Here is an 11709-nt window from a genome sequence, read left to right as displayed (position 1 = left end):
CCGGACCCTGCCCTGCAGCGCCCCGGGCACACTCCGCTAGAGCAGCCCGGGGGGCCCCCCAGCATCGCGGTTTGCCCTTTTTGTGTCTCCACCGTTCTGCTGCAACCACCTGAAAACAAACCACCCTAACTCGCTCAGCGCAGCGCCTCTGCCTCTTGCTTTTCCTTTTCCTTTCCCTTTCCCTCTTCGTCCCCTCCTTGACCTCCCAAACTTCGCTGGTCGGGGCCCAGTCGAGCCCGGCGACCCCCGCACGGCCCGTACGCCTCTCTGTGCCGGGAGCCGCGAGTGCGTCTCTCCGCACCAAGCCTCCGTGACGAGAAAGGCATCGTAGGCAGCCTATAAATAATTTCCATTATGTTCAGCTGACAGCGCGAGGCGATTAATTTTAATAGCTGTATATTTGCCTGTTTCTCCTAATGCTCTGTAATGAGATGAGAAGCCATCCAACCCCAGATGGCTCCAGCCGCCTCGTTATTTATTTATTTTGTGTGTGCGTGTGTGCAAAAGAGGGGCGAAGGGGAGGGGGGGCGGCGGTCTCTGCGGGACCGGCAGCCCCCCCCCGGAGCTGCCCCTGTCCCCGCCGCTCCCGGTATCGCCCCCGGGACTGCCCGCGGGCCGTAGGAGCCATCATGACACTGCACATTCAGCCGCCGGGGCTCTGCCACTCGTGCGCGGGGCCGTGGCAGGCAGGACCGGGGGCCACCACCGGCTGGGTGTTTCGGGAATATTTATTTATTCTCTCCGGTCGCGCAGAGAGTGACTGCGGGAGCGCCGGGGGCCGATCGGCGCGGGAGTAAATGCAGCGGATCGATGTCGTTCGGGGTGAGGGGCGGGCGAAGGGGACCACGGATCAAAGCCCATCCTATTAACCTAAATTTCGGTTCTGCGTGGCCTGCGGTCCGGGGGCCGGCGGGAGGGGAGCGCTTTGTGGGAGCCGGGAAAGCGACCACGCCGCCCGCCGCCGGCACCAGCCAGCGCCGTGGCGGTGGTGTGTGTGTGGCGGTGTGACAAAGCCTCGCCGCGCTGAGCAAGCTGTCCCTCAGCCCAGGCGGCGGGCGGGGGAAGGGAGGGTGAAGGGAGGTTTCGACATGTAGGAACGGCGGAGCGAGTCCCAGATTTGGGGACTCCAAAGCGGGGGAGGGGGAGACGGGGGCATTCCCTGGTAGGACGAGGCTGCTTAACCAGGTGGAACAGTACCGAGGCGAGCACCTGTGTCTTTTTCTAAAAGGCGTGTACTGATAATTACGAGAGTTAATTGCATTGCTTTGAAGGTCATTTGAAGTTACGGGGCTGTGTTGGTTTTTTTTTTTTTTTTTTTTTCCTTTTTTTTTTGGGTTTGTTTTTTTTTTTTTTTTTTCAGGCTCGCAGACAATGCCCGTGCACTGTTTTAAATGTAAATCAGAGGGTATCCGCATAAACCTGTATTGTAGGATCGAGGCGTAATGGATTCACTCCGGCTGTGCCTGAGCTCGCCACAATACAGCTGAGCAGCCGAGCTGCGAGCGCGCCGGGGTTTCTCTGCGGAAACGCAGTTGCCGAAGAACATGAAAAGCATTAAATCGTGACGGGAAGGGGGCGGCGAGGGCGGGGGGGGATGCATTTACGCTGGGTGGGGGGGAATCTCGGGACCGAAAGATGCGTAGCAGCGGCGCAGCCACCCGTCGCTAGCAGCCAGGAAGTTTCTCACCCCGGAGAGACACGGGGCTGGCGTGTCACGCACCGTGACACCGGCGGGGAGGGCCCTGGCATCGCTCCTCCCGCGGGCGTGGAGAGGCATCGTCTCTTGTTCCCTGGCATGCCCCACCTGGGGCACGGCCGTTCCCAAAGGCTGCTCGCTCATGCGGAGGGCCGGGGCAGAAGGGCTGGTCCCCCCCGGGCCCGGAGGACGTTGTTCCCGCCGCCCCCTCCCCGATGTGGGGCAAGTTCCGGCCCGGCCCGATCCAGAGGAATGTGGCATAAGGGAGACTGGCCCTTAGCCCATCCCCACTGCCTCTGAGCCTTCATTAATCGCACCGCCCGGGGCCGCGGCGTACCGCCGAGCTGGCCTGCCGGGCGATTAGCCCGACGCCCCGGGGTACGGCTCTTCCCGGCGGCGCTGACAGCCAGCCCGGCCCCCGCTGCCCCCGCTCCGGCACCTGCGAGCAGCTCCGCCGGAGGCGAGGACGTGCGCAGGAGTCCGCAGAGAGCCTTTCTTCTCTCCCCTCTCCCCACTATTAACAGGGCACCGCTCGCAAGACGGTCGCGCCGCACGGAACAAATGTTCATTGATCTCCACCGCGGGGCTGGGGAGGGACGTGGGGCGCCGTGCCGCGCTCCCGGCCCCGCAACTGCGGGGGCGAGGGGGGCACGAACCGGCCAGGGACCCGACCGCATCCCAGATGCGAGGGCGTGTGCACATCCGCGGGGCCGCCTGTAAGGGAAGACGTTCCTCTCCCTGAGGATGTGCTCCCTGAGGTTCGGGGCTGCCTCCCGGACGAGCAAGGCGAGCGGCGGCCGCGGAAGGTGCGGTCTGTCCCTTCCCGCGATGCCGGGCCACCCTCATGCAGATCGCGCCGTGTCACCTCCCTGATGGCAACCACCACCCGCCTCTCCAGAAAAGTCGTCAGCCCGGTACCGCCGCTTCCCCCGTTGTCCACGGCAACCGGCGTATCTGATTGAACCTCGTTGTAGGCAGTGACACCCGCGTAATGGATCATCCTGTCAGTGCTTTTTTATCACAGGCATTTATTTTGGTCACGGCTGGTGATAACTTTGGTGTTTATCCCTTGTGTCGTTACGGGCCCTGCCGCGATCTCCCTTCCGCCCTCCCTCCCCGGCGGGCGGGCTGGGCTGCTCTGGGACGGCGGCTCCCCCCGCCCGTCCGGGAGCTGCTGCGAGGGGTGCCCCGATACCCCCCACTACCGCCCTGGGTCTCCGTGGCCTCGGCTGGGGACGGATCGATCTGTTTGGTTTGGTTAAGCGCCCTCCCCCGATCGCCCTGGCCTCTCCGGGGCCGGGTTATCTTGGGTCACGCTGGCGCGGAGCGCCGGGTGCGGTAAGAGGCTCCGGCGGAGCCCTGGTGCAGGAGGGAGCCGGGGGAAGAAAGTGCCGTTCGCAGTTCTCCATCCATCCAGACACTTCAAAAGTAAATAAAGCAGGGCAGGGAAGGGCCTCCAGGGAGGGGAGAGAAGAGGCCTCTGACAGGCGATTGTCCAGGGCGGAGCCAGGGCTATTTCCAGCCGGGAATAACAACACTTGGACTGCGGTGGCTCCGACCCGCGTGTCCAGGAAAGACCGGATCGGGGTGTTTGTTTTGCTTTTAATTATTATTTTGACGGCGGGCTGACGCAGCGTAGGCAAACAATAACCCCAATCCGTCCGAGAGGGGCACCGGGGAGCAGCGCCGCCCCAGCCGGCAGGGAAAGAACCCAGCGAGGGGGCGGGCGCGGGGCCAGGTTTGCTGCCTCCCGCGGAGGTCGGGGCCGGAGCCACGGGGCCGGGAGGAGTCCGCTGGGGCCGGGAGGAGCCCGCTGGGGCCGGGAGGAGCCCGCTGGGGCCGGGGCGGCCGGCCGGGGACGGCCCCGCGGGGAGGCGGCGCGGGGGGCAGGGGGGGCCGGTGAGGAGCAGGAGCGGGGCCCCCGGCGCGGTCGCGGGCGGGGGTGTGGGGGGAGGCCGCCGCTCTTATCTGGGTCACTGGGGTTAGAGGGAGCAGCTAGATAGAAACAGAGGAGCTGAGCTCCCGCTGCTGCAGAGATAGAGCCGCGATATGGGCCAAGCAGGCACCGAGCTGGAGGAAGGGCGGGAGGGAGGGAAAGAGGGAGGAGGAGGCGGCGGCTCGTTCCGGCTCCCGAGCCGAGCCCAGGTGCGCTGTGGTTTCCCTGCGCTCAGCGCTGCGCTCGGCGGCCCCCCTTCCCTCGCTCCCCATCCCCCGTCCTCCTCCCCGTCTCCCTCCAACGTTTAACCCTTTCCCACCTCCGCGGGGCTGGAGGCTGAGGCGTGCGTTGGCCCGGCCGCGTCCCCTGCGGTTCCCCACTCCCTCCGTGGCAGAGACTGATCACGGTGGGGGAGAAGCGGGGGGGCCCAGGGGGTTTGGCCTTGTGCTGCCGAGCACCGCCCTCGGGCAGCTCCCGGGACCCGGCTTTGTACACACATACACATACACACACTCATGCACACACACACCCAGCTGCGCCGAGCCGAGCCGAGCCGGCCCCGGGCCAGCCCCCGCCTGCCGCCGCCGCTGCCCGTGCGGCCGATCTCGGTCACAGCCAGCCACCCAGCGGGGTTGGCTGCTGCAGCCGCCGCCTTCCTCCTCCTCCCCGGTCCCCGCCGCCCTTTTCCTTCCTGCTCGGGTTGAGCTGCCCCGGAGCTCCCCTGGCTCGCCGGCGGCGGCCAGTCCCCGCTCCCGGGCCGCTGCCGGCGGGGAGGCGGATGCGGAGCGACCGGGGAGGGGAAGGGCTCTCCGAGCGCCCCCATCTCGCGCCCAGCCCTTTAATCAATTTCACCCTATTAATTATTAATTTTACGCCAGTCAAGCTTGCCCAGGAGGAGCGAGGAGGGGGAGGGGAGGCTGATGTCAGTCGGAGGCGGCGGCGGGGCCGTGTGCCAGGCTCCGCGCTCAGCCCCGGCCCAGCAAGTTTCGGCTCCGCTGGCTCGGGCAGCTCCGTTCGCCGAGAACCGGGGGAGGCGGCGATTCCCATTCCGGTGAATGATGCGGTCCCCCCCTCGCACACACATCCACACACGCTCTCCCTCTCTCTTTTCCGCTCCCTCCCCTTCTCTCCCCGCCCGCCCCCCGTGTAGACACATCCATACAAGGGCCCATTGCATCGTAGCGATGATGGATCGTGCCTAGCGGGGGTGATTTGGTGTTGATCGCATATTATCACGGGCAGGTTGGACTGGTTGCTGATGGACGGCTTTCTAGCAAGCCGCTCCTTCCGACGCTCGGGGAAGCAGCTCGATCGAAAAAGCAGCTTGCTTTTAACTCCTTCTCTCACCAGCACGCGTAGGGCAAAGCTTAGCATCTGTCACAACAGCTCTCCGGATAGCACTTTTCCCTCCTCCCACTCCATTTTCGCCGCGGCAGCCCCGCCGCCGGCTGGTTCTCCCCGGCACCGGACGAGCACCGGGCAGGTCGGGGGGGCTGGCGAGGAGGGCTACCCCGGCTCTTCCGCGGGCGAGCTGCCCTGGCCGAGAGAGGTGTACCGGGGGGTCCCCACACCCACCCGGGGAGAGCCCCCGGCCCGCCGCCCGGGCTCGCTCCCCGCCTGGAGAGAGCTGCTCTGTCTCCCTCTCCTCCTTCTCGCCTGTTTTTAATGTAAGTTCCTGCAGATACAAAGGCAGTTTCGTAATGCCTCCCGTCTGCGAGGACCGGGGACCTTGGCTAACCTTTCGGAAAACTGATTGCAAGTGCCTGGTAGCGGCCCGCGCCGGCAGCGCAAGGCACCAGGAGAAGAGGGTCAGCGCTTCGGTGACAAGCGCCGAGGTAGCCATGGATCCCCTGGAAGGGCCTGCTCGCAGCCTGCCTCCTCAGAAACGCTTCGTGCGAACGCTTATTCTCTGGCGAGAGAGGAGGGCGGTGGAGGGGAGGCTTAACCCTTTCGCTTCGCGCCGCCAGCCGCGTCCCAGCCGCCCGCCAGATCCGAGCCGTGCCGTGCCGTGCCGTGCCGGTCAGCCCGGGGCTCGGGGCACCTCCGCCAGGACCAGGTCGGGCAATGCCCCGGGATAAATTACCTCTTTTCCTCGTGATGGTGCAGGACAGGGAGCCAAGAATTGTATTTTTTATATGTTAATTATTTATTTTAATTTCATTTTTATTTTCTCTTTTTTTATATATATATATATATTTTGTTTTTAAACACAGGACTCGAAAGCGATGGTGCAGCGAGCTGCCCCCTTATCTCGCTCTTCGCTGCTAGTTTAACTCCTTCCGCCAGGCCCAGCGCAGGTTCCTCGGGCCGGGGATTGTTTTCTGTTTGGAAACTGGAGAAGGGGGGAGGCTATCGGCAGGAAAGCAATAGCTCGCTCTCTCTGGAGAGCTGCTCTCCAACAGGCAGCGCCGGGGGGGGAGAACAAAGGGGGAGGAGGAGGAGGCCGAACCAGAGCCAGCCAGAGAGGGAGAAAGCGATGGATCAGCCGGTTTGCAGCGTACATCAAGCTATCACATCTGTATATGCTCCGATCGATGAAAAGGATGGATAATATTTGTCAGCTGCAGACCTTTTTCTTCTCACTTCCCAAAGAAAGGACGGGGGTTGGGGAAAGAGAAGTAATAGGGAGTTTCAAGGCCAGAGGCACTTCCTGGTACAGCCAAATAGAAAAAAAAGGCTAGGGATTATTATTAATTATTTTTATTATTCTTCAGCCGTCAAAAGGATGATCAGGGGACCGTGCAGCCCTCTCTGGCCGCTTCTTCACGCTCTCACTCCTTTTCCCCCCGCCTTTTTTTTCCTTTTTTTTTTTTTTTTTTTTTAACTCTGATTCCTTGCAGGGCTCCAAAGATTTAACCCTTTGCTTGAGGCTTGAGGTGGGTGAGGCACAAAAGCAGACCGTGAAAGCCTTGGACTGAAAAAAAAAAAAAAAAATAAAAAAAAAAAACAACAAAAAAACGCACCCCAACGCAAGCTCAGGGAGAAGTCAGTAAAACGCACCGTTACACACACGGCGACGTGGTTTGGCTTTGGGGAAGACAAGGAGGGGGGGAAGCACGAGAGAGACGTAGCCTCGCTCTCCACCGCCCCCCCGGTTCTGCCAGCCCCTCGCCTGGTGCCTGCAGTTGCACTCTGAGTAAATAGTTCCCACACATGGTCCACATTTTGCGCAGCAGCAGCGTGTTTCCTCTCGGTCTCTCATTGCTGCTCTCCGAGCAAAGGAAATAAAAGAGAGGGAGAGAGCTTTAGAGGAAGTTAAAAATCAGACGAGCTGAGAGAAGACTCTGTGTTACACACATCCTGAACGAAAGCGAAAGCCCAGCATTTCAGCCCTGTGAGCGCCAAGCTCTCACCTCCTTAGTAATGTCACTAGCATACGTGTTGGACACAGCACAGTTAATCGCTTGCACCCGGCGAGACGGGCGCTCACAATAGCTGGGCTGGCTGCGGAGCCCTCCGGAGGGGGCCGGCTGCCCGCTCACCCCCTGCTCGCCTGCCGGAGCGGCTGCAGGGTCGCAGCTGCACGCAGGGAGCACCCCGGGTGAGCCGGGCTCCTTCCTCGCCACCAGGGGATTCTTCTTCCCTGGAAACGGGGGTGCCCGGCAGCCGAACCTTGTGTGCAGAAATGGCGATGTCCTACACTACTTTCCCAGGACATCAAGCATCCCTGGAGGGGCGGTGGGAAGGGTGGAAGGGTTTGGGATGGGGATGCTTGGTGAGCTCTTAGGAAGGTCACCACCGTTCCCTGCACTGGGGTCCACCCCGGGCCTGCGAGCTGCTGCTCTCCCCTTGCTTGGGGAGCTGGAAGACAGGGTGCCAGAGCGGAGTGTGCTGCTGGGAAACCATTATCCGGCGTTCTCCTTTTCTTCTCCCTCCAGGCCCTGGCTCCGTCCCCGCCCGCCCCTGAGCCGGGATCAGCCAGATGATCCTCCGGCCGGCGGCTGAGTGGCAGCCGCTCCGTGGGTAGCATTAGGGCTCGGCCACTCCGCGCTCCCGTGACCCCGCCGTGTCTCTCTCCCTCCATCGCAGCCTCTCCGAAGCCCAGTACCCCATCAGCTCTCGCTGTGTGATATTTAAAAGAAGGGTTGCATTCTCCCCAATAGAAGCCCACTCGTTTCCTTGTTGCCAGGAACAAAGCGTACATTCAGAGGGGTGGCTGTTGACGGCTCCCTCTGTATAGCACTGGAAAGCGGGTGGCCTTTGGTTACTGGCAAGGAAAATTCTAATCAGGGTGCTTGTAAGCGGGGCTTTATAGAAGCTTAGTTACAAAAGGCTTACACCAGAGTAATGCAATAACTATAATAACAGCCAGGGAGCCCTAAAGAGGGTGGAATGTGCTTGTGTCTGGATGATTTTCCCCGCTCGCACAGAGAGGGACTGTTTACCGCGAGTGCCATTAAGTATCGCTGGAAACTCACCAACCGCAGACTTATTTCAATATACTTTATTGTTGTATCTGCTCTAAAAGCAACTTGCTTTGGACGACTTCTAGATCGTCCTAGAGAAGAGAGGCCGCCCTCGGGTATTGGAGGAGGCTCTGAGCACAGGGGTAGTGTCAAGGGTGAGGGAGCTGCGAGCCGGGGCCCGGCCGGGTGGGGCTGGCCGGAGCGCGTCCCGGCGGGCAGTGCCGCCGCCGAACAAAGTGGCGAGCAGAAAAGGCCCCCTGAGCCCTGCGGCACAAAGCTGTCGGGCTCCTGCCCCCGGAGGAGGTGGGTACGCAGCAACGACTCCTCCGCGGGCCTCCTCGGCTGTCTCGGCCGATAAGGGCGTGGGGACCCCGAGGGACACGGGGGGAAGGAGGGGAGGAACCCAGCATCGCCCTCCCGCCACTCCGTTCGGCGCCCCGGGGCGCGCCCTGGCAGCGGTGACCCCGCTGTTCCGGCTCAGCCGCTCCGGCTTGACGAGGCTAATGGGATCAGCCGCTGCCCTCCGCCACCGCTGCCGCGTGTTGATTTTTCCAACCTCTCCGCCCAGCCCCGATGCCCGCCGTCCCCTAGCCAGACCCAGCTACTGCTTGGCCGCCGGCGAGGGGCCGCGGCTCCGGAGGGCAGGAAATGGCTTGGCCGGGGAGCCGGGGCGGTCACTCCGCCCCGCCGCGATCCCGGCGTACGGCGGCGGCCGGAGCGGGCTGCGCCGGGAGGCGCCCCGGGGACCGCGGTGGCCCCCGGAGGGACGCGGGAAGCGGGCAGAGCTCCACCACCACCCCCCCCCCATTACCAGCCTCCCCCGGCACCCCCGAGCAGACTTTGCAGCGCTTTATTTTAGCGAAAAAACAGAGCGCGGCGAGCAAACTGCTGCTCCGCGCAGGGCAAGAGAAATGGGTTTTTAATAGGCAAGGTCGGCGTGCTTGGCAGCCGGCCACCGCGGCCGGGGAAATAAACAAACAGAGGAGCTGCAACTTCAGGTCGGAGCAGAAGTTGCGCTCCCGGCGAGATGAGCCCGCGGCACGGCCCGCGGGGCGAGCGAGCAGCCCCGTACGGAGCGGCCGCGGAGAGCATCTCCGGCCCCCTGACCCCTCACCTCGCCCCCCGCGGCCCCGGGACAGCAGCGGGGCCGGGGCAAGCAACCCCCTGCGCTGCCAGGAGCAGTGCCGGCGGGCTGGCAGCGGGCGGAGGGCAGATGGCCACCCTTGTTTATCGCGTTCCGGCGCTGCTGCACGCCTAACCGCTGCTGTGCGGCACGGCCGGCCCCGGGGAGGCAGGAAGGGAGAGGTGGAGGCAGCGGGAGAGGAGCCTTCCGATCGCGAAGCGGCAAGACGGCGTCTGCCGGAGGGTTTGCAGGCATGCCCGGGGGTTCCCGCTGCCTCCACCGCCGGGGCTCGGCCGTGTCGGCCCCGCTGGCCGCACCGCGGGGGCGCCGCGCTCCCGCTCTCGGCGCGTTCCGGGCTCGGTGCCGAGCACTCGCGGCTGCCGCGCATCAGCCTCCCCGCTGCCTCCCGCCGCCGCCTCGCTCACTCCCGGCTCTGCAGGCGGCAGGGCAGAGCTATCCCGCAGCTTCTCCAGTGGCACTGACCCCCGACTGGCCTTCACGTCTTTCCCCAGGAACGAGCCCGGGCAGGGAGTGGGGAGGGAGGGGCGGGGGTCCGCTCCTCCGATCGCTCTTCCCAAGCCTTTCTGCAGCTCGGCCGCCGCAGGCACACACGGGGGGAGAGGCGGTCCCTGCCTGAGCAGGGCTTGTGCAGCCCCTCTGCTCGCGGAGGGCTCGGAGGGGACATCATTTTGCATCCAGCTGCTAACAGGGCCAGAAAAGCCTCAACGCTCTCGGGGTGAGGGAGGGACCCTGCCTGCCCTCAGCAGGGGAGGACGAAAGCAGCTGTGTCAGGAGAGCAGGGAGCGAAGTCCAAGCCTGGGGAAGCTGGACGAGAGCTCGAGAAGAGGCCGGCAACACTCGCCCCAGCGGTCACAGACCTTTCTTTCCCGGCTTGGAGGTGGCAGGAGACGACCTCTTGCCGCTGCCATGGTTCCCACCGTAGCACGGCCCGAGCTGGGGCCTCGCTACGCCGGGAGGAAGAACGGGAGCGAGCCGCGCCCCTCGAGTTCCCACGGAGCCACGGCCTGGGCTCCCAGGGGTGCTACAAGGCCACCGTCATCTCTCAGCCACATCATGGCAGAGGGGAGAATCCCCCCCGGTCCCGTCACCCCACGCCACTCCTGGCAGCTGGAGGAACGGGGGCTGCGACCGGGACGGGCACCGGGCAGGGCGGCGGCCGCTGCCAGCGGCGCTCCCGCTCCGCACCGCCCGGGCAGCCGCCAGCTTTTTGGCAGATCGCTCCGCAGACGGCTCCCAAGGACTCCTGCAAGGGCTGACACGGGTCACGGGGAACAGCTGAATAGTGCGATAGGCCGGGCTAAAGCGCGACAGATTCGAGCCAGGGAGAGCGGGGACCGGCCAGGATGGAGGAAAGGGAGAGGTGCAAAGGCCCGGGGGATCGGGGGCGACAGGCAAAGCCACCATCCCTCAAAATGCCGAGCTGGCAGCAAGCCGAGGAACTGGGGAGCTCTGCAGTCCCGACAGCCAGGGAAAGGGAACATGAAGAAGCAGCATGAATGGGGTAAAGACTGTTTCTTACAGACCTGGAGTGACCTATCGTTTAAAATATCTGGCTTCCCCTTCTAGTGCCAGGGTGTACCTGCAGGGTAGTCTCTGCCTTTCTGTCTCTCGTCCCATTATTCCACTACAGTCGAATCCTTCTGTTGTGACCTACAGCAGCGCTCTGATTTATTTTTAATGCGTTCCGATTCCTGTTCCGTTGTCAAGAGATGCATTGAGATTCATTTTCCATCCCCAGTTTTTCATACTTCTGTTCTGCTGGAGGGACCCGCCAATAGAGTTTAATTCGATTTGATATGATTTAATGAACACCTTTATCTTTTGTTTTTAGCAGAAGGATAAATAATACAACTGCATTCAGCTTTTGCTAAATCAGACATGTTTCCCACCAAAATCCTATCTGGTGACACACACTCACTGTAACATTTCATTAACAACCTCCCTGATTTATTGATTTTTAATATTTGTATTAAATGTTGTGTAAAATTGAACTCAGGCGTTAGAAGAGATTGTGCACGTCACAAGACATGACTCCTACTTAATTGTTATTTTTTTTTCGGTCCTGGAACAACAGCTGGAAAGAGGCCAGCAGGAGGGGAAAAAAATTAAAAATAAATTATAAAGGGCAGTGCCCGGGAGAGTGTGGGGGAGCTGGAGAGAAAGTGCAGCCCTGAGGGAGGGAGGGAGGGAAGGAGGGAGGGCAGCAGGGCCTGGCTGCCGAGCCCCCCAGCCCCCCCAGGCCCCTCGGGGGCCGCCCCCTCCCACCCCAGCGCCCTGGGCCGGAGCGGCCACCCGGCTTCCCTCTGCTTCCCCTGCTCTCCCAGCTCGCTCGTTCCGTGTCGCCTCCCTCCCTCCTGCTCCATATGGTTTCTCCCCTCCCCCTCCTCCTCCTCCTCTCCCCCCTCCATGCTGTCTCCGTGACGCTCCCCACTCCACGCTACTTCTCCATTTCCCGAGGGAGCGTTTCCCCGCCGCGGCGTGGAGAGGCCCCGCAGAGCGGCCCGGCCCGGCCGCAGTGTCTGAGGGG

The 11709-nt window shown here is 62.9% G+C and overlaps 1 protein-coding gene across 1 annotated transcript; it reads left to right on the top strand.

Moving 5' to 3' along the window:
* Positions 1-1591: 1591 nt before the first annotated feature.
* LOC121333540 lies at positions 1592-11111 on the top strand. The gene is made up of 2 exons (XM_041399968.1): positions 1592-3434; positions 7511-11111. The coding sequence occupies exon 2, from the start codon at positions 8687-8689 to the stop codon at positions 9641-9643; it is 957 nt and encodes a 318-aa protein (XP_041255902.1). The 5' UTR covers positions 1592-3434; positions 7511-8686; the 3' UTR covers positions 9644-11111.
* The last annotated feature ends 598 nt before the right edge of the window (positions 11112-11709 follow it).

This window comes from Onychostruthus taczanowskii, unplaced genomic scaffold (assembly GCF_017590055.1).
Source record: "Onychostruthus taczanowskii isolate IOZ18803 unplaced genomic scaffold, ASM1759005v1 scaffold17, whole genome shotgun sequence".
NCBI lineage: Eukaryota > Metazoa > Chordata > Aves > Passeriformes > Passeridae > Onychostruthus > Onychostruthus taczanowskii.
The sequence above is the reverse complement of the archived record's forward strand: the minus strand, read 5'-3'. Positions and strand labels throughout refer to the sequence as shown.

Coding starts and splice junctions, on each gene's coding strand:
- LOC121333540 (XM_041399968.1), top strand. CDS start 8,687: ATGGCTTGGCCGGGGAGCCGGGGCGGTCACTCCGCCCCGCCGCGATCC.